Source organism: Heterocephalus glaber, unplaced genomic scaffold (assembly GCF_053883595.1).
Source record: "Heterocephalus glaber isolate CG9 unplaced genomic scaffold, H.glaber_assembly_v1.0 deba00001460, whole genome shotgun sequence".
Taxonomy (NCBI): Eukaryota; Metazoa; Chordata; class Mammalia; order Rodentia; family Bathyergidae; genus Heterocephalus; species Heterocephalus glaber.
The window spans coordinates 6,545,671-6,571,900 of NW_028258307.1; the positions used below are offsets into that span (position 1 = coordinate 6,545,671).

General features: G+C 37.1%; 1 protein-coding gene across 2 annotated transcripts in view; it reads right to left on the minus strand.

Annotated features, from left to right (window-relative positions):
• Nucleotides 1-20,516, minus strand: part of Adam28 (ADAM metallopeptidase domain 28) — a 61,628-nt gene extending 41,112 nt beyond the window's left edge. For both annotated transcript variants that reach the window (XM_087216806.1, XM_087216807.1), the window contains exons 1-6: nucleotides 20,376-20,516; nucleotides 14,709-14,812; nucleotides 12,250-12,326; nucleotides 9,764-9,842; nucleotides 3,779-3,855; nucleotides 2,023-2,212 (exon numbers count right to left, since the gene is read on the minus strand). In XM_087216806.1, coding sequence (XP_087072932.1) covers nucleotides 2,023-2,212; nucleotides 3,779-3,855; nucleotides 9,764-9,842; nucleotides 12,250-12,326; nucleotides 14,709-14,812; nucleotides 20,376-20,427 — 579 coding nt within the window. In that variant the 5' untranslated portion in view covers nucleotides 20,428-20,516. The remainder of the gene's footprint in view (nucleotides 1-2,022; nucleotides 2,213-3,778; nucleotides 3,856-9,763; nucleotides 9,843-12,249; nucleotides 12,327-14,708; nucleotides 14,813-20,375) is intronic.
• Nucleotides 20,517-26,230: the final 5,714 nt, after the last annotated feature.

The following is a 26,230-nucleotide window of genomic DNA, read 5'->3' on the forward strand; positions in this document are numbered from 1 at the left end:
GGGAAGTAGATTGTGTCCATCTGCTCAGGGAGCTCACAAGAGACAAACATGCACGTATCAGAAAGTAATCAGTGCTATGGGGGTTAAATCGGTTGTGTAAATTTGTGTGTGATTAGGTCTTCATTTCAGAAAACATGGTTAGCAAAAGTTTCTTTAAGTAATTCTCCTATAAGAAGACTATTTATAAAAATAAGTAGCCAAACAAGGGATGGAAGGAGGAGAAAAGGAAGGAATGGAAAAAGGATTTGAGAAAAGGGTGAGAATTGAAGGGAAAAAATGGAAATAGGGCTTTTGTAAATCGGGAGAGGAGGAAGGGTGCATAGGGGAAGGGGAATGGGAAAAAAGAATTGAGATATACTATATATAGGTACAAATTTTCAATAATGAATAATGATCACTATGTATGGCAAGCATGTACTAATAAAAAAATTTTTTTAATGAGAAGCCAAGGAAAGAAAGATATTCCAGCAGTAAAAACAATTAGTAAAAAGACTCTAAGGCAAATTCATATTGGTATGTTTGAAATATGGATAAGAATTTGTTGTCAGAAAATAACAGAAAGGATCTTTATGTGTGAGGTATAAACCAGAGAGTTTGATGTGTCCCTAATCATACAAGGTTTTGTATCTCATAATAAAATGGTTTGGTTTTTATTAAATAGAATGGAATATCATTGAAAGGCTTTGATGAGAAAAGGGATGTGGTATGATTTACAATAGAAACCATGTTTTGTGGTAAGTGGACTTTCTAAGGTGATAATGAGAGTAGGAAGATTAAGTAGAGGCTGTTGCCATGGTGATTTTGGGATGGTACCTGGGGCCATCAGAAAAGAGAACAAAGTGAAAATGGAGGCACATCCTGATTGATACCCTACAAACAGGGATGAAGAAGAAAGGAGTCGAGGGTATTTTCTAGAGACAGACTTGAGCAAAGGGTGGCCCATGCTAGTGTTAACAGAGATGGGAAGAATGAGACAGAAGCAAATTTTGTCTGGGGATCAAAAACTGATAGTTCTAGTTTACTATTTTTTGTGATATTAGAATTTAAATGGCTGGATAAATAGTTAATTATAACTGTCTGATCTTTAGGGGTGGTTAAAAGTATATATATTAATGCAGATAAAGCAAAGACAGTGAGCCAAATTTGAGCTTTCTAAGGCCCTCCACTAATACTAAGTGGCAAGCTAGAGAAGGGGCAAGAGAAAGGAGTTAGGTAGAGGAACAGCAGTGAGGTGAGGGAAAGCCAAAACAACAGCATATCACCGAGGCAAGGTTACCTCCACATGATTTCCAAAGAGTTGAGACACGAGGACAAGAGGCCTAAACCAAGGTGTGTCCAGGACTGGTGCTGGTGTGTGCTTAGATAATGCTGGTAGAGGGCAAACCTACAGCACACACCTGAGCTTTTAATCAGAACAATTCTTACAGTGCTTAGAGATTCTGAGAATATTTAAGAGGTGATTGGATTTGAAGTAGATCCTCAAGGAAATAAAACTAATAAAGACAAAGATATTTTTATATACACTTAAGAGTTTAAAAAAAAAGGCTGCATTTATTTCTCTTCTGTGACTGGAAGCAGAATTTTATACAGGAAAGAATATCCTAAGTTCCTGTAGGCAAATCCTATGTTTACTGTTTGTGTTCACTGTTATATTGCTACTACCTTGGAAGTCATTTAAGGGAGATTGTTGAATACATTCACAAATTCAGTAGGCTATGTCATCTCAAAATAATAATAATTGCATACTTTTGTGTTTTGTTGTAGGCTGCAGAGTATTGTGACTTTTGCCTGGTCCTAGGGGATAGGTATTTTATTTTAGCTTCTTTTTAACTTTTGCACAGAGTTAATTCCTAAGTACTGGTTAAATGAATCATCAATATACTGGAATGCTTTATGATTAGTGTCTTTATAATCTACTAATTTCAACAATGACTAAAACTATAAGGCATTTGCACTGCTAGGCCTGGAAGACAGGAGTAGGTAAAAGACAGCATCACAAATTAAAAATATAGCTGTACGTACCAGCTGCCTGGTGGCAGACGAGAGCACATTCTGTGATCCTTGGGCCCACAGTATGTCATCCATCCCACAGCTGTGGTCAGCCTGACTGTGGCTGGGCTCGTCCCTGAAGAGTGCATGCTCCTGCTCATCGTGCTGGGCAGAGCTCAAAGGCTCGATGAAATACCTTTGATCTCCTTGACTGAAGTAGCCCCTAAAGTACATGAGAAGTCAGCTTCTGGATGAAATAGTCTTGCATTTGAGTGGTACAGATTCATAAGCTCCAAGAAGGAGTTCAGAAAATTTCTGGTCAACTCAAAAACAATTTCATCTCATGCTGATAGACTACAGTGAAACATACAGCTAAGAATGCTTTTAAATGCTATTACCAAACTTCTTTTCTCTATATAGAAACAGGAGAAATGACTATTGAAATATCATATAGCCAACTGTGTCACTTCTGCCACTAGAAAGGACATCTCCTGTCTCAGCCCAGACCTCTTCCAATTTTCATCCTGTGTCTAATCTAAATGTGCACTGAAAATTAAACAGATTTTGAAATCTTACACCAAAAAATGCTAAAATCCTAAATGTGTTATTTATTATTTATGAAAGGAAAAATTACTTAAATTAATTTGGCCTCAGTTTTTCCACCTATGATACTGATCGGATACCTGCTAATATGACACTGGTAAAGACTGAAAGAGATAACATGTAAACTATGTGATCAAAAAATATAATTAATTCCTTTTCTACTCTTTATGCTGAAATCTTGAGCTAAGACTCCCTTAACTGAATTTCAGTGATCACCCATTATTCAATAGCCACGATGAAGGACAGACAGTAAAAAAGAGTCATGATCTCTTCCCTCACAGACATTCACCTCAAATGAGAAAAATGGATGTGCAATAAACAATCAAGGAGTATATATAATTATATAGTAAACAACATATATGATTACAACAAATAATTAGTACAAAGAAAAAAGTACAAGAGCATATAAAGGGACTCTAGATTTAGTACACACAGAATTGGAAGATAGCAATGTTTATTTGCAGTAGCTTGCATAAAGGGGCATGGAGTTGAAGTAGGATAGTATAATAGAGAAAGAATGTAGAGAACAGAATGCTCTTGGGAAATATTTTGAAGATATCATCAATAGGACTTGAGAAGGGATTGCCAGTAGGAAGCTGCAAGAAGTCCTCAACAAAGTAGGTTTCTAGATTGGGCAGGTGATCATTTGATTGTACCACTGACCAAGATTCAGAGAACAGAAAAAAATTTCTGAGATAATCATTAGTTTAGTTAGGGCACATGGACATTGCAATTCCTCATGGTATCCAACTGGAAATACAGGAAAGGAGATTAGACAATCAAGTCCAAGCATTAGAAGAGATTCTCATTGTAGACAGATCCACAGGAAGTCATTAACAGACAGAAATGGAAGCTATAGTCATGAATAAGACAAGCTAGGAAAAATTCAGGCTGGGAAGAGGGTGAAAAGGAACTTCCATTTCCTAAAGATTCTGGTTCTAATACTACGATTCAAAAGCCTGCATTTTTAAAACAAGCAAAGAAATAAAAGCAACACTTAAAGCAATAGAGATGTGCAAGTCATACGCCAGTACAAAGAGAAACGTTTACATCCTTCAAATTCCAAAATTTTCTACCCCTTAGAATTCATGCTCAGGTATTATATCATTAATTAAACTTAAGAGTCTTCAGATTCATTATATTCACACTATTATCACAGGTACATACAAAACTAACAAAGTCTTACCTTAGGCCCCTACATGTGCTGATGCTAGCATCAGAAACTTTTTCATTGACAATGTGTCCTTGATAGTAACAATCATCCTAAAGGAAAAGGAAAAAGGGTTCTGTACAGGAACATAGTCATGGTTTTCAGACTCACTGATAAATTTGAACTTTAAACCTTGTAACAGGATTCATAATCCTTTCAAACTATTTTCTGCTGGACAAGAGTCAACTTAGAAGTAGCAGCCCTGCCAGAGCTGGAACATGCTTCTCGGTGTCTGAATCCACACTGCAGAGGCACCAGGGGCCATAAAGACCACGGTTATGAGCCCCAGAAGATAGAGCAGAAGTGAACAACAGAGAGGGCTCTCTCTCTCTCTCTCTCTCTCTCTCTCTCTCTCTCTCTCTCTCTCTCTCTGAGGCGCCTCGATGAAAATTGAAGCCCACTGGGAAACTGAAGAAAATATCTGCCATAACAGCACACTGGGCCACCATGTTTGGCAAGTTGGTGGAATCAGCACCTCCCATAGAAACCCAGACTCACTTAGTGGGGAGGACAGCTGGAACCTGCAATAGAACCTTGCAGAATTCAATCCTGCAGGAGGTCAGGAACCTCAACTTGGGCCTTGCAGCCAGAAATCAGCTTTAATCTCAATATACTATAGCTGGCTTGCTGAGTCTAATCAACTTAGACCTGCACACTGCTGCCCACATTGTCTACCAGGACAGCAGATACATATGCTGAGGGAGGCCCTTTTCTTTTATATATATATATATTTTCTTTCTCTCTATGTTCTGGTTCTGCATTTCTCTCCCTCTTTGTTCCTGTGTCTGTCTCATTTCAAATTGTTTCTCTTTCTCTGTCCTCTTGACTGTCACTATTTTTATAGGAAGGTGAATACAGTTTCTAGCTTCCTTATTGCTGTCAGTTTGCTCTGTTCTTGTCTCTGTTGTTTCACTCTGTCTTTTCTTACTGTCTTCAACAGTTTCCCACAATTTACATGATCTTCCTGTGTCCTCTAGACTCATTGCTAACCTTTTCCTCTCCTTCCATCTCTCTATCACTTCCTCCCTAACCCCTTCTAAATCCTCATCCCAAAGGGTAAATTTGCTATATTGAGGGGTTTATTTACTACCAACATATTTTGGCTTGTCCCTGGATTTTGACCTAGCTTGCATGTGATTAAAGGTGACAGATTAACTGCTACCATAAATTGTCGTTTTCTAAGCTGTATTTCATACTATTGTTGATGCTCCTTGTGTCAATTGGGCTAAGGTGTCATGATTGATCTAATCAGTTGTCCTCCATGGTATACTAAAAACAAGATTGCCTAAGACTCTTTAGAGATTCAAAGCCTAAAAGACCAGCTATAACTGGAAGATATCTCTGAGAATAAATCATTCCATAAGGGCTCTAAACACAAGTAATAAAGATACTCACAATAAGCAATATTGAAGTATCACCCCAGGCATTAAAGCAAAAAATAGCACCATCAACAAAATTAGAAATTAAAAGACACCTAAGCAAGGTGCAAACCCAGACTTCCAGCTCTCCAAAGGCAAATTATAAGGGCAATGAGGTGGAAAAGTCTGATAATCAACCACCTGGACACCCTAAACCAATAGCACAGAAAGTAAGAAAACAGATGAATGAGGCTATAGAAAAATTCAAAACAGAAATAATCACTCAGATAATTACAGAAATGGTGAGCAGAATGAAAGACATGATTAGAGACTCTAGAACAGAAACAGATTAAAAAAAAAAATAGATGAGTTCAGGACCATGATGGAAACCATGAATGCCCAATATAAAAAAGAAATTGAATCCATGAAACAGATTTGAACAGATATCTAGCAAACTAAAAACTCTATTGAAAGTATACACACCAGATTGAGCCGATCTGAAGACAGAATATCAGATATAGAAGACAGGATGTCAGTCAGTGACCATGAAAAGAGAAATCTCTTAAAAATAGTAAGGTACCATGAGAAATCAACACAACAGCTCCTAGATGATGCAAAGAACAATAATATAAGACTAATAGGAGTCCATGAAAAAGCAGGAGAAAGTACAAATGACATAAAAAAATTAACTATTCACAGAAGTAAAGCAGAAAAATTCCCAAACTGAGGAAAAGACTTTGACATACAGATAAGTGAGGCATATAGGACCCCAAGTACCCATGAGCAAAAAAAAAAAAAAAAAAAAAATCTACACTTAGATATATAATAGTCAAGATTCCAGAAATCCAACAGAAGAACAAAATCCTACCAGCAGTTAGAGAAAAGAAACAAATCACATACAAAGGAACACCCATCAGAATCACAGCAGACTTTACAACACAAACCCTCAAGTCAAGGTGAGCCTGCAGTGTAGTATTTCAACCCCTAAAAGAAAATAACTTCCAGCCTAGACTGTTGTATCCTGCAAAATTATCTTTCAATATCAATGGAGAAATTAGATACTTCCATGACAAAGGACACCTGAGAAACTTCGTGAATATAAAAACTAAGATAGTGGCAAACAGAATACGGAGGATCATCAAGAAGATCATACATCCTGAAAAAGTCAGATTTATTCCAGGGATGCAAGGATGATTCAACAAACGTAAATCAATAAATGTAAGGCACTATATTAACAGAGCCAAGGACAAAAACCATATGATCATCTCAATAGATGCAGAAAAAGCATTTGACAAAATTCAACATTTGACAAAATCCAATTTATCTGTATGATAAAAACCATACAGAAAATTGGAATACATGGTCTTTATCTCAACTTGATGAAGCCTATATATGAAAAAATCAAGAGCCAACATTATACTAAATGGTCAAATACTGAAAACTTTCATGCTAAAATCAGGAACAAGACAAGGATGTCCACTATCACCTCTCCTGTTCAATAAAGTTCTGGAAACATTAGCCACAGCAATTAGACAAGAGAAAGAAATAAAAGGAATAAAGATTGGAAAGGAAAAAGTTAAACTGTCATCATTTGCTGATGATACTATACTCTACATAGAAAACCTAAAACACTCCCCCAAAGACTCATAGACTTAAATGACAGATTCAGTAGAGTAGCTGGATACAAGGTCAACACTCAAAACTCAACAGCCTTCTTGTATACAAATAGCAGAGTCCCTGAGAGAGAAATTAGGGAAAAAAAATCCCTTTCACAATAGCACCCAAAAAAGTGAAATATCTAGGAATCAATCTAATAAAGAAAGCAAAAGACCTCTACATTGAAAACTACAGTGCTCTGAAAAGGATATAAGAAAATGGAAAGACATCTTTTGTTCCTGGGTAGGAAGAACAAATATAGTGAAAATGACCATATTTCCAAAACTGCTATATGGATTTAATGCAATCTTGATAGAAATCTCAACATTATATTTCACAGAACTAGAGAAAACAGTCCAAAAGTTCATTTGGAACCAGAAGAGACCTAGCATAGCAAAAGCAATTCTAGGCAACAGAGACATTACAGGGAGTATCACAATCCCCAACTTGAAACTATACTACAAATCTACTGTGGTAAAATCAGCATGGTACTGGCAAGGAAACAGATCTGAGGATTAGTGGAATAGATAAGAAGATGCAGAAACAACTCCAGACATTCTCAGCTACCTCATCTTTGATAAAAAATCCAACCATCTTCACTGGAGGAAAGATAGCCTCTTTAATAAATGTTGCTGGAAAAACTGGATTTCAACCTGCCAAAGATTAAAACTAGACCCATATCTATCACCATGCACTAAACTAAATCGAAATGAATTAAAGATATAAATGTTAAAACAAAAACACTAAACTTACTGGAAAATAAGTTAGGTAGAACTCTTGAAGACATTGGCATAGGAGAAGACTTTATGAACAAAACCTTAGTAGCATGGGAACTAGCACAAACAATCAAAAACTGGGATCTCATCTTATTAAAAAGCTTCTGGGGCCAGGGATTTACCTCAGTGTTTTCACCACCTGCTGCACAAGTGCAAGGACCTGAGTTTGATCCCTGGTACCAAAAAAAAAAAAAGCTTCTGCACTTCAAGATAAACCACCAAAAGAGCTAATAGACAACCTACAATGTCTGAAAAAATCTTTAGCAGCTGTACCTCAGACAAAGGACTACTATATTGAATATATAAAGAACTCAAAAAAATCAGACCCCCCCAAATATAAAGACCCAATTAAAAAAATGGGCATCTGAGATGAACAGACATTTTTTAGACAAACAAGTAAAAGCAGTAAATAAACATGTTAAAAAAGTCTCAACATCAGTGGTCATTTGAGAGATGGACATGAAAGCAACACTGAGATTCCACCTCACCTCAGAAAGAATGGCTGCTATCAAGAAATTAACCAATAACAAGTGCTTGTGGGATTGTGGAGAAAAAGGAACCCTTTTTCATTGTTGGTGGGAGTGCCTGTGGAAATCAGTATGGAGATGCCTCAAAAAGCTAGGATTAGAAGTTCCATTTGACCCAGCTATTCCTCTGCTGGGTATCTTCCCAAAAGAATTAAAAGAATTATAACACAGTGATATGTGTGCACCCATGTTCATAGCAGCACAAGTTGTGATAGCTAAAGCTTGGAAACAGTGGAAGTGCCCACCAACTGGAGACTGGATAAAGAAGATGTGGTTGTTGTTTTTTTTATAAAGTAGAGTAGTACTCAGCCATAAAGAATGAGAAACTAGAGACACTTATATCTAATGGATGCATATTGTGGCCATACTCTTAAGTGAAATGAATAGAACAGAAATGTGTAAATACCAAATAGTTTCTCTGGTGTGAGAAACTGAAAGTGTAAATAAGGGTTAAAATGAATAATTGATAATGTGAAATAGGAAGTAAAGGTCCAAAAGGGTAGGGGAAATGGGAGGGGAAGGGGAAAGGAAAGGAGGGAAAGGAAAAATATTTAAAAAGAAATAAATGGAAACAAAGTCTTTGTAAATAAGGAGGGATGGAGGAGTTGAAGGGAGGGCAGGGGAATGGGGAAAAATAAGAACCAAGATAAACCACGTAAAGGTACAAGTTCCCAATGATAAGTGTAAATGTATTTTATACCTTAAATGTACCAATAAAAGAATTTAAGGAAAAAAGAGTCGACTTAGAGATGAAAAAGGCAATTAAATATAAGCTTTTTAAAGTTAAAGTATTTAATGTCAGTTAATGATCCAAAAATACTTATAAAGCATTAATACACATTGGTGTTGCTGAAATAGGACTGAAGTGTTAAATACTGCTTAGAAGAAATGCCTTTAGTGACCATAAGTTTAAAATCTGAGTAGCCCAAACAGCAAACTTTTATTCTTCAGCTTCAATGACTAACAGCTCATTACATTTTTTCTAAGATCTAGATTTTTTCCCCAAATGACAGGTTATTCTTAGTTCATTTTTATTTCTTAATTTATCCAAAGAGTTCTGCCAGATTGAAATGAATCTGCACAACATTCCCTCCTTTCATTTGTAACATTGCTCATGTGGATGTTCCATGAAGTACTTCTCTAATTGGGCCCATGTAAAGTTTTGTATCGTTGTTTGGCAAGGATATTTAAAGGTCCGCAGCAGAGAAGGGATCTTCAAGAAGAAAGCATTGCTGCACACCGTCATGTGCACATTCTGGAGAGGGATCCAGGTAGGTATTATACAAGGAACACACAAAACCCTACAATTGCAATTAAGCAGACAGACGAATTTGAGGGAGGTGATCAGGACTGGCAGAGAACTACAAAAGTGTTTAATTCTCCATGTTACTGAAAGTTACTGTGAAGAAAACAATATTAAAGAAAAAGCCCACCTACCTTGAAATATGGAAAAGGCTACTAGGGTTGTCAAGGAAGGCCTTTTGGTGAAAATGTGAGTTAGAAATCAGTTACGTTATTATTACTGTCAAAAAAAAAAAAGTCTCAGGGCAACAAATGTTGTTTCCTGTTCATTTGCCTGGCAACACTGTGCTAGATACATGGGTCATACTCCCATTAACAAGGAATCTGGGAGACTTTATATACCATGACTTGTGGGCTCGTGGTGACTGGCTTTCCAGAGGACTTATAGTGTGTTTCCGTGTAGTTTGATGCAAGGAGATTCCTAGAGAAAGAAAAAAAAGCATAGTTACTCGCAGTAATAGGGAAGCCTGGTGATGAAAACAAATTATTTCAGGGTGTACAGAAAAGCTGTAATTTGCCCGCTCCTCCTTCAGACCCCTTCAACACAAGTATAAGCAAGAAAAGGCTTGGAAAAACCAACAGGGCAGGGACATTCCTGAGCAGGGTAGAACAGAGCTGCTTCCCCATAGGACTTTTGCAGGCTCCTCTGAGGAGGGACTTCAGGAAGATGCAGAACTCAGAAGGTCAAAATTAATAAAAATGAACAGTGTGAACAAAAATGGCTTCTAACCACTCTGGGACAACTACTCTTTCCTCCCGAGTCCTTCACAGGTCTCAGTGACATCAGACCAGAGCTCATTGGGAATGGACTTGAATTAGATAGTTGGGGCCCTTCTGGCATTTTCACTAATCTTCTTGAAATTCTTTCAGTTATTGACCAAAAATAGGGGGCTTTATGTGTGTATACAGTCAACCCCCCATCTCCATGGGTTCTACATTCTAGTTTTCAACCAACCACAGCTAAAAATACTTGGAAAAAAATATTGCATCTGAACTAATTAAATACAGATTTTTGGTGTCATTGTTATTCCCTAAATAATACAATATAACAACTATTTACCCAGTGTTTACCCTCTATTAGGCATAATAAGTAATCTAGAGATGATTTAAAGTACACAGGAGGTTGTACACAGGTTCTATGTAAATATTACACAGTTTTATATAAGACATCTGAACATTTAAGGATTTAGTAGCCATGAGGTGTCTTGAAACCAATCTTTTGAGGATGTGGAGGGGTGACTTGTGTGTGTGTGTGTGTGTGTGTGTGTGTCCATCTGTCTTTTTCTGTGTGGCAGTGTGCATGTGCATATGAGGTATACACTACAAATTAAAATTGAAGATATTTAAGCTGAATGATGTGATGGTTTGATACACAAATTCATTATGAAATCAGTAGCACAATCAAAACATATCCACCACCTCACATTGGTTTGCATGTGTCAAGAATACTTAAGACTTACTCTACTGGGAAATTTCAAGTATAAAATACAATATTACTAACCATAAGCACTGTGCTGCACAGTAGATATCTAGGACTAACTCACGTTACAGCTGAAAGTTTGTAGCCTTTGATCCACCCCTCCCCATTCCCTCCTCCCTCCCCAGGTCCCCAGCCTTTGTTTCTATGAGTTGGACTTCTTTAGATCCCACACATAAATGACATCCAGATCCATCCATGCTATTGCAGATGGATTTCCCTTTTTGAGATTAAGTAGTATATAGCTTCATGCATGTCTACACATACTACAATTTCTTTATTCAGTCACTTATCAGTGGACACAGGTTGATTCCTTATTGTGTGAATAATTAATATATTTGTTTAAGAAGAGGCAAGGTGAGAGGAAAAAGGCCATATATATAATTTATTATATATTATATTATTATATATTATATATAATCTCTAGAGCAGGCACTTTGTCAGAAATGCAATGTACATCATTCAGTTTAATCCTGTGAGACATTACTCTCCTTATTTTCATATGAGAATAAAGATTTCAAAGAATCATATTCAGGTTAGCCTGCATCCAAAGTTTGTACTTTTCTATTCTACCATACTGTTTCCAAATGTCAATCTATTTTGATGATTTTCAAAAGCCAATAAACTATTTTTTGAAGAAAATCTTGCTATCTTATACAGAATGATGCAGGGATTAAAAGCACAGCTTTGGGAAAAACTGGTTTAGAAATAGTCAAGGTGTAGGATGATCAAGATCTGGGTGAGAGCTGCAGTAAATTGGAGAGCTGAGGCTCTTCTAGCATTGAAGATTTGTTGAATTCTGGTCAACCAAATGAAGAAAATGAATTAACAATAGGATAACGTAATGCATAGGGAAATAGGTGAATGGATTGCTGGATGGAATGACCACTGGTGCCCCAGTGAGGAGAGGCCAGCTTTGCTACTGACTTTCTATTTGGCTCTAGAGTTTTATTTCACCTGTATATGTCTTGCTTGTTTCTGAAAATGCTTTTAGAATATAATCTCACAGTTTTAGAGTAATAAATTGTAATAATGTAGAGGAAAATTTAAAAGTTATAACAAAGTACATTAGGATCTAGCCATCTGTTCTTTCATAAAATACGATGTATGTGTGCTGCATCTCATTCATTGTATTTTAAGTCTGAAAGTATCAAAGTACTAGTGAATTGTTGTTTTACCCAATGCATTTCTACTACTTTAGTAGAAACAAATATTCACATGGGTCGGTTGAGAGTGAAAACTTAATAATCAAGTTTTGTGACAGCCAAAAGTAGTAACAAACTCAACTAGTACACTTTCTACACCTTAACTTCTTCAGGATGAGGGTAATATCAGAGCTAAAAATACTTACTTATTTTTCTTCAAGTAAAGCACAGCAATTTTTCCATTAACTGTCATTTTATACTTTAATTCAGTTTCAAACACTTTCTGTAAAAATGCACAAACATTTACTGTGAATTAAAAAAGTACACACAAATACGTATTTGGCTACTTCTATTTGTTTAGTCATCATCTAGCAATATTTGCATTTCTTTACCAGTACACTATAAGACACCAAATATTTACATCTTCCCCCTTTAACAGATCAAACCATTTTTGCAACTAAATAGATTAATTATCTGAGAATTCTGTAGCCATTCTCTACAAGGTAAATTTGATATGCTTTGCAAAGATTTATTTGAATCAACAAGTGTTTACAAAACAAATGTTAATATCTTTTAAAAATATTGGTTTTGGATTCGTAGTGATGGCATGCGCACGCGCGCGCGCGCACACACACACACACACACACACACGCCATCACTACAAATCCAAAACCAATATTTTTAAAAGTCGAGAGATAAATTGTGAAATTCTGTCTACAGCTGCAGCCTGACCTGAGGAAAGAGTTGGTTAGTATATACATGAATATGCCACACTAACATTACAAAACACATAGGTTGGCTGCTCTTTAAACATAAACATTTTAAATAGCAAGAAATCTGTTAAATGAGGCAAAGAGGTAGGAATAAACATATTGTTAAGAAAAGAATACCTGGGTTGAGTAGAAGGTTTGTTTAGACAGATATGTGAAAAAATAGGAATATTGACTGTGACATGAAGCTATTAAAGCCTTAGAATTAGTCATAAAAAGTGTAATAGGATGGGACTCATGAGGCAGGGTCAGCATAATCTTCAACTTGGAGTGAGCATTTGCCCCCTGCCTCACTTTTCATACAGAAAATCTCAAAGTTTGCATATGATATAAGCAATATCATTATTAACTCCACATTAAGGAAAAGAATTTCAGGTTTCTGTATGTCTGGGTTTATGCAAGGAGAATTGACCAACCTAAGATATGAACACAAACTAGTCTTCTGCTTTGAGACACCATCTGCTTTCACTCCAGATCAGGAAAGCACTTAGGCTCATGCAGCAACTTAAGTAAGTCATGAACTAGACAAGTAATGTATCTACAATACGCATTAAGCACATCACATCCATCTACCCAATCATTTGAAAAATTAATACTGATCATTTAGCATGTACCAATAACTGGTCCATGGTACTGTATCAAAATAAATTTTTTCAAAACAAAATCTTAAATTGGTTTTTACAGCTGTGGGAAAATCACTTAATACCTATGATGAAAAACACTTCAACTATATCCAAATTTTTCTCAAAATATTCAGAAAAAGGTAGCTGACACTATTGAAAGTCTACAACAAATCACTTGAAGCCACATTGAAGAAGAATGCAATTCATGAAAATTGCATTAAACTCAGTGGATATATCTTCTTGATAAATAGTTATTTTGAGAAGCAGAGTCTACTTTGGGTTCTGCTATGGTAAATGTGTTTTGGAAGAAATACCGTCAGGAGCTTTGTCCCATAGTGAAATGTGTGTTCCTGGTAAGTTACATTTTAGAATATTTCTGTAAATTTATAAGTTATGTCTCAATTAGGTGTATTTTCCTGGCTCCTGACAAAAGACTTCAGAATGTAATTACAACATTGCTGTTGAATGGAACGTTTTTTAAGCTTTCCCCTTGCATCTAATAAGTTTGTTCAGGGAATGTTGCCTGAGAATATGTTGTTTCATTACGTTATAAGAATTATACAAATTATTGTAATGTTCCCAATTAGAAAAGATAAATTTCAGGTTAATATGTAAACATACATTCACTTACAATATTTTATTTTCTGCTGTTTTTGATTGGCCATAGTTGTGTGTGTATGGATAGATATATGTAAATAGATAGATGATAGATAGATAGATACATAGATAATACTAGGCAGATAAAATAAGTTGTATCTAATTTTTGGAAGTGGAATAAATAATCTATTGTACTAAAGTTCATACTCTCAGCTAACTGGTTCAGTTTATTTTACTTCTCAGAACCTTGGTTTGTAAAATAAATTTAAGGGTGGAACTTTAGATTATGAAGAAGATTAAAAGATCAAATATCAAACACAAATATAATCAGTCTCCTTATTTCATTCTGAGGCCTAAGAACTGAAAATTTCACAAAGATTACTTGACACATTAGATTTGTGTGGTCAGTGTCACCCACATTCAGGGGTAGGTCTTCCCTCTTCAGTAAATCCACCATCCATACCCAGAATTATGCTAAACCAATCAGTGGACTAATCTGGTATCACACACTCATGCTCCAGAATGACATGCACATGATTCAGCCACTCCCAAAAGCCCCCCACCTATGAGTGCATGAGGCTTGGGCAAAGACATAACAACATATATGAGATATATATTACACGCACACATACATTTATTCTGACTCAGAATTCTTTGATAAATTAGAAACTATACCTGTTTCTCTGGTTCTTTGACTTCTCTTTTATGTAGTGGATGAAGTCTTATGGGATAAACCACTTCATACTTCTTTACCTGAGGGAGCTCTTTCAAAGCACTTACTGAAGGGGGAAAGGAGGAAAAGAAAAGAGAATACTTAGCTGCAGAACAAAAATAAGCTGGTCTTAGCAATGGCAATCCTTATTGTATTCGAAATGAAGGATGCCACTCACAGAAGTTTTATACAATGTATGTGTATGTCAGTGATCAAGAGACAATACCAGAAATCTACCCTTTCTCTCAAATCTTTACTTCAATCTATATTTTCAAATACTCTACCACTAAAAGACAGTCAGTGTTTCTTTGTTTAAGGGCAACATTTCTCTTGGATTTTCTCATTTCTCTTCTCTGTCTTGAATCCTCACAGAGGCTGTGGCAGTGGTAGAGGTCAAAAGGAACGGGAGGTTGAAGCTAAATCACTCCTTTAAGAAGACAAGGAGTTCCAGATTAATTAAAAGAAAGCACTCTGGAACCCATACAATGTTATAAGAATGTATAACTAATATTGCTTTTGATTCTACTATATTTTCCTTGGATTTGCCAATAGCAATATTTGGACATTAAGCCATGACAATAACATGCTCCAATAGTAGGTTCCTACAATGAGCTGGCATTAACAATACAAATAACCTTTTCATTTTACAAAAAAAAAAATATGAAGAAGGAAATTAGAGAAGCAAAGAATTTGAAGAGACTCACTGACCTGGAAGGACTTTTCTGACCAAGTAGTTGTATTAAAAGAGAACTGGAAGGGCACCTGCTACAACCTATTTATACCTTAAATACTCATCTGCATACTGTTTCTGTAAGTCTTGTAAAAAGAGAGATTCATAGTTTTCCCAAAGCTAACACCAGATTTTCTACTTTCTCTCATTTGCCCACATGATCTAGTTCCTACTGTGTGGAGTGCAGGAGCTGAGGAAAGGTCAACAGGCCTGCTTGAGCTGCTGCAGGTGGCTGCAGGGTCACCCAGGACAGGGACTGCAGTGGGATTTGCGGGGGCAGAGGAGGACCCCACCCACAAAGCACAAAGCTAGTGACTGGCAAGGCCTTATCTTTTTTTTGTAATGATTAGAGGGCTCTCTGAATGTAGTCTTAGCTCAGTAAAGTCCTGAAATCTAGCTAGGTGTGGTGACTCACATCTTTAACCCCAGATATTTGGGAGGCTGAGTGGGTGGATCTCAAGTTTGAGACCAGCCTGGCCTATTTAGTGAGACCCTGTCTCAAATTAAAATTTTTTGAAAAGATCTGGGAGTGTAACTCAGTGGTAAGAACCCCTGGAACCTAACTCCCATAATAATATAACTTTATGTTAATTTGACTGATCTTTAAACAAACAGAACTGAGGTGCTCACTAATCATTATCTGTCCACCAGTCACCTGGGAGGACTGGACTCTTATTGCTCTAGTTTATCTCAATGATATCCCAGGGCACAAAACATTCATGTCTTAAAATTTTCTTTGAAAACTCAAAAATATCAACTAATGTCAAATTTTGACATTTTACAACCACTGAAATTGATTTGATCACTCAAGAGCCATTTGCATATATCTTGCAAAATTAGAAAAGGTGATTAAATTGTTTAAGAACTAAGAGTCTAAAACTAGGGTATTAATGAAACACCTTTTCTTTATGTGGCCTTAGATTTACTCTTGCAAAATATTTAAAAAATACTTCAAGTTATGGTATTGACACTAGAATACCTTAATTTCAGGTTTTATTTGAGTTTAAGTATTTGAAAAGAGGAGGAAAATTAAATGATGCCTAATGCTTGGTCAAGTATTCTCTAATTACATGCATATAAATACAAACTCTCATAACATTTCTGAAGGGGCCACAGTTATTTGGATAAATAAATTCTCACGAGTTGTGATCAAATAAGCCTTATCACATCATTACAGTTGAAGAACAACACCACAAGTTTCTATGTAAAGTTTCCTTTTGTCATTGAAGTAATTTCTGATATATTTTATTTTTATTTAATTAATTTTTGGTAAAGAAAATATATGACCTTAGTTATAAAACATTTTCAGATCCAACATACAAAAGTCTAAAGAAACACTAAATAATGAATTTCTTTCTGTCCAGTTAAATTTTCATAATTACTTCAGAAAAATAAGGTACTAAGAGGTTTAAAAAAACAACTCTTGCCAGAAATTAATGGATGGTATTGACAGCATTCCCTGCTGCCTCCTTTAATTCGGTGACACAAAATAAGTACACCCTAAAGCACCAACATGCTTCTGGTGTGTTGTGGTGCCAAATCAATACAATTAGTCCTGTTGGTACTGAGTCTATGAAGCCATATGTCACCAATGCCATGGCCTCATCAGCTCTTTTTAAAAATGTTGTATTAATGTTTTTCATCCATAATGTATATGATTTTCACAGGACACGCTAGTCCCAGCTTCCTTTGGGTCCTAAAATACTAATTACCTATCTGATCTTTGCATACAAACAGGAAGTGATAATACACACACTTTTTATTCAGAAGTAGTGAGACAGAAAAAGGTAAATCTATTCAACACTCATTTTCCCTGCTGTGTGCTCTGATCTCTATGCCTCTAGATCATCTCTAAATTCCAATGTTTCACGAAATCAAAAATTACCAACGGACTCTAAAATACGGATTCAACATATGTATATTAGTTATAAGATGTATTCCCGACTATTTCATGGTGAGTGCTTCTAAATGAAAACCAAAGCAAACCATACCTAAAAACTGCTATTTCTTTCAGAAGCCTTTAGCAATTTCTCACTCTTTTCAGTGTGAAACAAATGAGTTTCCCATGATTCTACATTCTTGCAACACAGTAAGTACTCTGAAGAAAACAGATAGAATTTCCCCAGAAGGACCTTGTTTTCCTGAAAGCTAGAAGGCCCCCGAAATAATGAGATCTGAGTTACAACGATTTATGCAGCAGATACCTATCGGGATTTAACAGACCTGAATATTCGTCCTCAGGTGGACGGAGTTAGAGATTCCTCCTCCCAGATAAATAATGTCAAGTTAATTATTTTGAAGCTGATGGAACAAACACAGCTCACTGCCACCCAGGGATTACACAAATCCAAGGTGTAACACAATATGTTTCTACTAACTTATTTTACTAGGTACTTTCTCTGTCCCACAGAACTCATATGTTAGATTAGTTTTCCCAGAAAAACTGCATCAAGAAACAGAAAATTATCATTTTGGTTTCAGTGGGATAACTAGTTTTGTTGTTGCTGCTGTGTTACTCTTCATTATTTCGAAAAAAGCCAAAGCTCATTAACAAGACCGATAAAACAGACCTTGCGCTGGAGTCTACTTCATTTGTTAATGTTTGGGGCACTACATTGGAGAGTCAAACGTTTGTACATAATATTGACATTTTCATTTTTGTTCAAATCTGTTCAATATCTTTACACCAATGTCTCTCCAGACAGATATGGCATCAAGCCCTGAAATAAGATTTATGGAGTGACACTGATTTAAATTCTGAAATTCTCTGTATCCCTCCAAACTAACTCAGGATTTTAAACTTCCTGCAGTAAATGTGAGTACAAACACTGAGGAAAAACCATATCCTAATTAAGTCTATTATTGTGGCTATTAAGGTTAAATTGAATATACTTTTTTGGGTCTTTTTGTCATCTTATAATGGCAAGAAAGAGCTGCTAGTTTGAAATAAAGTAATTTCAAAAAGTACTGTATCAGCTGTACTTTGCTGGAATACAGTAAAATTTTCCCCTTTGTGAATATACTCATTTACTTCCCCATGCCACTAACACCTGTCACATACTTTGAAATGTTGCTGTTTTTCTTTTCCTGTGATGAAAGCCCATTAAGTAATTTTTCTCACAGGAGTGGGAAGCTCATTAGAAGCAAGTGGCCTTACTTTACATCTCATTCTTTTATTTCAAATGTAGGGGAACTGGGAAAAAGTGATGGTCAGAAGGGCACACAGTATAGGTGGGATGATGAAGACAGGGAAACAAAGAGGAAGAGGTGGGAAGTGAAAATCACTTTACTTCTTACATTCTGCTAGAAAATAAATCCGTGGGAGTATTAGCAGGGGTATTTCAATGATCGAGGAGAGACCTTTGCTGATACAGGCAGGGAAGAGAGGGAAATGGAGCAGCTTTCTGTCCACGATGGAAGGTAAGAGGGTGCAGTTGTCTGCCCTCCCTCCCATTCTCACACTTGCAACTTCAAACTCTCTGTTCCCACAAACACATACGTGGGGGAGTGAGGCCATATTTTCAGGCACGACTTCTAAGAACATCACATCATTGGTGCTATCCTCCGAATGCACAACCAAGGGGTGCAGGAACAGTTGGGGTACCCAGTTTCCCTCAAAGGATGATAATGTGTGTGGACCCAGTGTTGGCAAGAAGAGCCCTTTAGTGGACCCAGTATATCTTCGTCTTCTTGCAACATGCTAGAGTGCCTTGCAACATTCGGGATGACTCCAGCACTGCAGGCCTGCCTTTGGACAAAGATAAGGACCCAAGCAGTTCTTAGGTTTCAATGAAGATTGGCACCCCCAAGAGTGGTGGGGAACAGCATTTCTGGAAAATGTAGGGAAAAAGAAAGATTACTATATTTAACTCTTGCTTAAAAGGTAGGAACTTTAATTCAAGTAATAAAATGCCTAGCATCAGTCCTCTATTTAAGGATATTAAGTAAAATGTTTACAAGTCTGAAAAACAAATCAGAAGCCAGGGGTAGCAAAAACCATTTTTAGTGACCTTGTGCAGATTGGGTACATAGCAGAAAATCTTTCCCCCCCTAACTCCATATCTTTTGTTGTCAGTTTGTTCTATTCCTGGGTCCCATTAAGGATTCTAAGACCCAAAAAAAGGTTTATCAAGGAAGATCCCAGAATTTACAGCTAATGTGCTAATTTAAGTTCTGGAAATAGAAATGTGTTACCAAGTCTTATTTATCCAAAAATCTAATTAAGAATTTATCAGAAACCACGAGAAAAGCTAGATGTAATGGATTCTTAAGAAATAATATCCTTCTACTTTTAAATTCTTAACTATTTGGTACAAACCAGCAAAATAAAAGTGAATTATCAAATGACACTTAAGTGCAACATTTTTGTCAAGAAAAACCACAACTCATTATAAATATAAAATTGGTCAACTATTTACTTACAACTAGTTATATTTATTTTCACTAAAAGTAAAAGGACTATTAAAAATGTTCAGTCAAGCAGAATAAAAGCAGCCAAATTGGCCCCAATAATAACAGCAGCTTCATTCCAAAGCCTTTCCACACGTGTCACCATTCGGACCCTTGCATCACTAATGCATTAAAAATGACAAGATGAGTTTTAATGAATTCCACTTTTTGACCCAAATATCATATTCATTGTTTAAATTATGCCATCCAAAATCTTCTTTCATTTTTCAACATTCAGAGGTCAGATACATAAGTATGATTTCTCATTTCCCTCCTTTATATTGCTTTTACATCAACCATAGCCCCCCAAAACAGATTAAAACCAGCCCAACTGGGCAGTACAATTTGTTGGGGTGGGGAACTAGTCAAGGTATTTTATACACCAAAACTATTGAGGGTAGATCAAAATCAAGCAGACCTGTGATACACCTGAGAAAGGCTTGACGCCTACCTGGAGCTGGAGAGAGGAGGAGAGTGAGTGTCAGCAGAGTCCCCTGCAACATGCTGGGTGTCCGGCCACGCAGGCTTGCCCTTGCTCACACCTGAGCTGCAGCTCTATCCCTGCCTCCTCTGGAGCCAGACAGAATGCGACTCCCTACCTCATGCTCTGTGCTTCAGGAAGTGTTTACTGAAGGTGTTGCACAACACTGGAGCTGTGGTCCTGCAGCCAAGGCAAGGCAGGGGGAAGTCCTGGCTGCCTCTTGGCTGATTCTGAGATTCCTTCATTGTGAGCTATTGATTCCTCCTTTCTTCTCCATCCATATTCTCCATTCAAAAGTAGCACATTTCCAATATAGTCACAGGAGGTGACTGCTTTGATCATCTTAATAAATGTTCTAGTCATTTATCATGTACATACTATATGCCTATTATGTCTATAATATGTATATAGGTGTGTGTATGTATTCTGTACCTTATATACTGTACAGCTAACATAATAGTATGTATTATATATGATGTATATAATATAGAATATACATTTAAGACATGGGTGGTACACATTTTATGTATATCCTTCATGTAGTGCAGGTATAAGGGATATATGTAAATATATTTTGTGTATAATTTTTAGCTATGCTAGCAAAACATTATTGAGAATGCTATTCTTCTCTCATATACATGTGTTGTTCAATAGACTAATTTCTAGTTCAGTCTAGTGTTTTGGTAAAATTCTCATTTCCGTTTACTTGGTGTTATATTCTCACACTTAGGTGCTCCCAGGGACTTTGAACTATCCTGAAATAAGAATGCAGTCAATGTGACACAAGGCTTTTCAGATCCACAGGGTGAGAACTAGGATGGGGAATGGGGACAGAAGACTTCAAGACCCAGAGCATGAAATTTCTGGGCTGGCGACTGATAGTAGTTATTCTAAATCAGACAAGTGCAGAAACCATACTGCATAACTGATAAAGTAATGAATATCAATTGAGTGGCTTATTGAGTTCCAGGCACTCTCTTAAATCCATTATATTAGTTGTATTAATCCTAACATACTTTTTTACTACAAATACCATTTTACCTCCATTTTGTATAGAAAATGGAGCTTAAACACATAAAAGGTTTCAAAAGATTAAGATGCAGTTGTCTTCATTGTAAGAAGATTAAGCAGCTTGCTCAAGTTACCTCTATAGAGAGTGGCAGAGGTGGACTTTGAACTAGGTTGTTGTCTGAGCACTTAGTCATACCCTTCAATGTTTCCCAAGTGCTTAACTGACTTATACACACAGTTTTATTTCTATTGATAAGGTTACTAAGAAATAGAAATATAACCGAGGACAATCACTGCAAACCCCATTCCTGGTCCACTAAAATTATGCATCATTTTATGGCATTGGAAGCACCTTATTCTTACAAAAAGGAATGGCTTTAATTATCATAAAAGCATCAAACAGAACCACAGGCAATTCTATATCTAGTTACTGAGGATGTCAACCATCAGGATTGAGAATCTCACAGATTTCTAGCCTCTTTAAAACAAGATCTACAGCTTTGTCTTTTCTGGGGAACAGAAAGGATATGTCCATTTTTTCATTACATTATTTTTTCTCCATTCATTCAGTGCACACTCATTAGTACCTAGTATGTGTCAGACACTGAGATCACAGCTGAAAAACCCAATCACTTTTTTTTGAGATGCTTATGATCAGGAGAAGGAAACAGGCAAGACCATTACCATGGAGTTGCATGAAGTGAATGCTACCATTTTTAATCACAGTACCTTCCCTTTTGCTCTATGATCCAGTCTGGATAGATGTCAGAGGACATTATAGGCAGGGCAGGGAAGGTTTCCTGAAGGCCACTACAGGAATTAATTCCATGTGTGCGATAAAGAATTGACTCTGAGAAAATGTGAAGAGGACATACCAGAGCTCATTAGATAATGACTGGTAATGTTTTGGTATTGTTGAAGTAAAGAATATCTGGGCAAATAGGAAGAGATCCTGCTAGGTATAAAAAAGCTTGTGCTGAATTTAGGTACTATAAGAAATGAGAGCCAGGTGGGTTCTAACAAGTGCAGGAATTCAAAAACTTGCCTGCTAGATGCTAAATACATTGGGGTGGGGGGAGAGTGATAATAGTTTGTGTGGTGATGCAAGAGGCACTTAAATTGGCAATTGGTTTTCATTTCTCTTTGAATTTCCTGTTGTGGTGACATGACTGATCAGAGTGACTTAGTTATCATTCTCACAACTTTTGGCACATCTTCAGAACCTAGGGTTGTATTTATAATACCTCTTAATAGGAAAGAACTTTTACCAATATACCAATATCCAAATGACTATTCCTCTCTGCTTTCTGAGTTATTTCCTTGAAGATGATGAAGCATAATAAATGCTTGATGATAAATGGACGAATTTTGACACATAGCTTAATTTCCCCCTTTCCTTCTTGGTAACAGATACAGCATTATCACTTATGTCTTTTATTGTTGTTAGTGGCCAAACGCCATTAGAACACAAAATCAATGGCAGAAAAAAGAGTACATCGGTGAACAAGAGACATTTCATCATATAGTAAAATCAAAACACCCCAGCAGATAATGAAAAGCATGAACTAGCACTCAGAGTCTGAGATAAAACAGATTTTAATAATGTCATAGATTCATATTATAATATAGAAGATATATATATATATATGTGATTTGGCTTTGGATTGTAAACATCCCCCAAATGCCCAGGTGGTAAAGGCTTGATTCCAACCTGGCACTGTTGAGAAGTAGTAGAAAATTTAAGAACAGGGACAAGTGGGAGGTCTTTAGGTTATTGGAGCCTAGCTCCTTCCTCTCCTACATTCATTCTGGCCATGAGGTGAGGGGGTCTTGCTCTGTCATGGCTGCCGCCAGGGCCTGCTGCCTTAGCAGAGGCCCAAAAGCAACATAGCAGAATGTCATGGACTGAAACTTCCAAAGCTGTGAGACAAAATATTCCTCCCCTCTTTATGAGCCTTTCCTCATGTATTTGTTCCAATAACTGATAGCTGACGACACAGATAGGACAAGCTTTCAGGGCCAGAAGGGCAAGTATGAACTGGTAGAAAGTAGGATTCGAGCATTAGCACAGTTAGCTTGACAGCAGTGCAGAGAATTGCCAACAATGACCGAAGCCAGAGCAGAGAAGAGAAAGTGAACTAGAGAGAAGTGAAAATGAAAGAAGAGTCTGAATTTAGTCAGAAGCAAACAAGATGGAAAGAAGGGACAAATTTTAGAAATACTTAAGAAGCAAAGGAGATAAGTTTTAGTTACTAATTAGATGTGGGAGTGCTAAGGGTAAAAAGTGGGTTGTTTATTCTTTACATACTTGTTTAGTATCTACTATGTGCTGACTACTACTACACTCACTCCTGGGGGTAAAGCTTTGACTACAGGGGCAAAGTTTATACATGTAGAGAACTTAGAATCTCATTGGAATCGATGGTGGACAAAATAAGTTCTACAAAGAAAATAAAATATGATGCCAAGTTCTGAAGCAACATTGAGAACCCACCCCTAATGCTTCCCTCCATGGGAAAGATACTCAACACTCAAATTCATGGTTCCTTTCTGCCCCTTCTCATATCTTACCAGAGAGGTAGTGGGAAAATTGGAGCAGGGCTCAGGTTAGGGATGAATGTAGGAAGCCTGATGCCAACATTTGCCAGTAGGTTGACTCTGACTGTCCTTGCATGGGAATCAGAGTGGACAGCCACACATAGCTATTAAACTAAATCGGACCAGTATAGAAACCACACTACATAACCATAATATAATTGCTGTGCTGCATTCTCTGAATATTTATTTTATTCAGAACACTTCCAGACATAATTATGTAGGGTTACCAAATGACAGGAATGGGAGATCTTGTCTTCAGCCCTGTCCAAGGAGAGCTATCAGTGAAGAATCAGAAGGACCTCATGTGCCTCTGTTTCTCCTCCAGGACCAGAAGAACCATATGCCTGGGTACTCCACTCGCTACGGCAGAAGAGGAAGCACACACTTGAAGGGCTGTGTCCTAAAAATCTTATTTCTTCTTATTCATCCAGTTGTGAGGGAGGGATTTCCACCCTAGGGTCCTGAGGATGGCCTCACACAAGATGCTGTACCCTGGACAGATGATGAGGTTGATGGCACTTGGTGACATATGGAGGAGGACATCACATGCCTTGCAGGGCCACACAAATATTGCACTTGGGATCGGAGAATAATAGGGGCTGCAGGAAGCAGGCTTTGTGGTATCAAAGGTGAAGGTGGCCCTCCTTCCCCTGGGATTTGGTGATTGGCCTGTATGAGTAATGATGTGGATGGTTGGAACTGAAGTCCACCATGCAGAAATAAGTAGCAACTGTGCTGGGTCCCTGATAAAAAACATTGTTTGACTCGGGAACCAGATCTGTGGCAGCAGAGAGGGGAGCATGACTTCCTGTGAGGCCATCCTGTCCTTTCTGGTTTTCCCCAGAGGTCACGACACCCTTGATATTGGGCCTTAATTTTAGTCCTTATAATAAGGAGGGGAAGGTAGGGCGAAAAAAGAAACACTAGAGGAATCACAGCTCTGTTGGATTCTAACAGGCAGTGTTCTGCTAGGCCTGGTCAACTTCAGATTATGCCAACGGTACATCAACTTGGTCAGACACTAGGTATCGGTATTATGAGAGGAAAAGCCACTTCTTATTACAAAAGACCTGATGAAAGGAACATGTTGCAAACACTTAGCTTAGTAATTCAGGCCTTAAAGGGTTATTGGCCAATTATAAAATTAGAGCCCAAGAAAGAAAGTAGAACTTTATGTAAATATAGTACCTGAAAGGCAGTAACAAAATCTCTTGGCCTTCTTTTTTTTACATGTATTTACTGATCTCAAAAGCAAATAGCTATCTTTTCTTCAGTTGCCCTATGTACTTACAACAGGTGGAAACTGATAAGTCAGAATAGGAAACCCTAAGGGTTTAAGCTGGCTTGCTTTTCTTTATTTTTTCTCCTAAGACACAGTAGCTCATAACTTCTGGCTCACGGGCTCTGTTGGTTTCTTGAGAGATTCTTACTCCCTAGTAAATTCAGCATGTGAATGTTGATTCGGTAGCTACTGCATTCTGCTTTTGCCTGGTTCTGTGTCATGTGCTTCTGGTTTAGCATAAGCCAATCCATAAACATTCCAGAGAATAAATATATACCAGTAGAGAATCTTTTGTGATTTTTGCTCAACTTTCTTTGCATTTTTTATTAGTCCATGTTTGCAGTACATGATGATAACATCCCTTGTAAGGAGCTGGTGCACGGACTTAACACATCTTAATTCTTTTTCATCCCCTTCCCTTTCTCTGCCTCCATGTCTTGACCCCCTTCCCATTTGTGAAAGATCTATTTTCCTACTTCCCATTATCTATCTTTTGTTTTGCTCTTTATGTATAATCTGGGTTTCTCATATAAGAGAAAACATGATAGTTAAGCTTGTATGTCTGATTTATTTCACTTAACATTATGGTCTCAAGGTGCATCCATTTTCCTACAAATGACTCAAATTTATCTTTCTTTATGCAGAGTAGTGCTCCATTGTATAGAAATACAGTAGCACATTTTCTTTATCTATTAATCCATTCATCTGTTGGTGGACATATAAGCCACTTCCAAGATTTAACTATTGTGAGTTGTGCTGCTATAAACATGGGTATGCATGGATCTATGTAATATGATGCCTGTAACTCTTTCTGCAAGATAACCAGAAGGGGGATAGTTTTGCTGTGGAATTTTCATCCATACATATAACATACTCTGACTGTCTCCAGCCTCAGTGTTCCCCTCCCTCCTAACTTCTGTCCATGTCTCCTTTC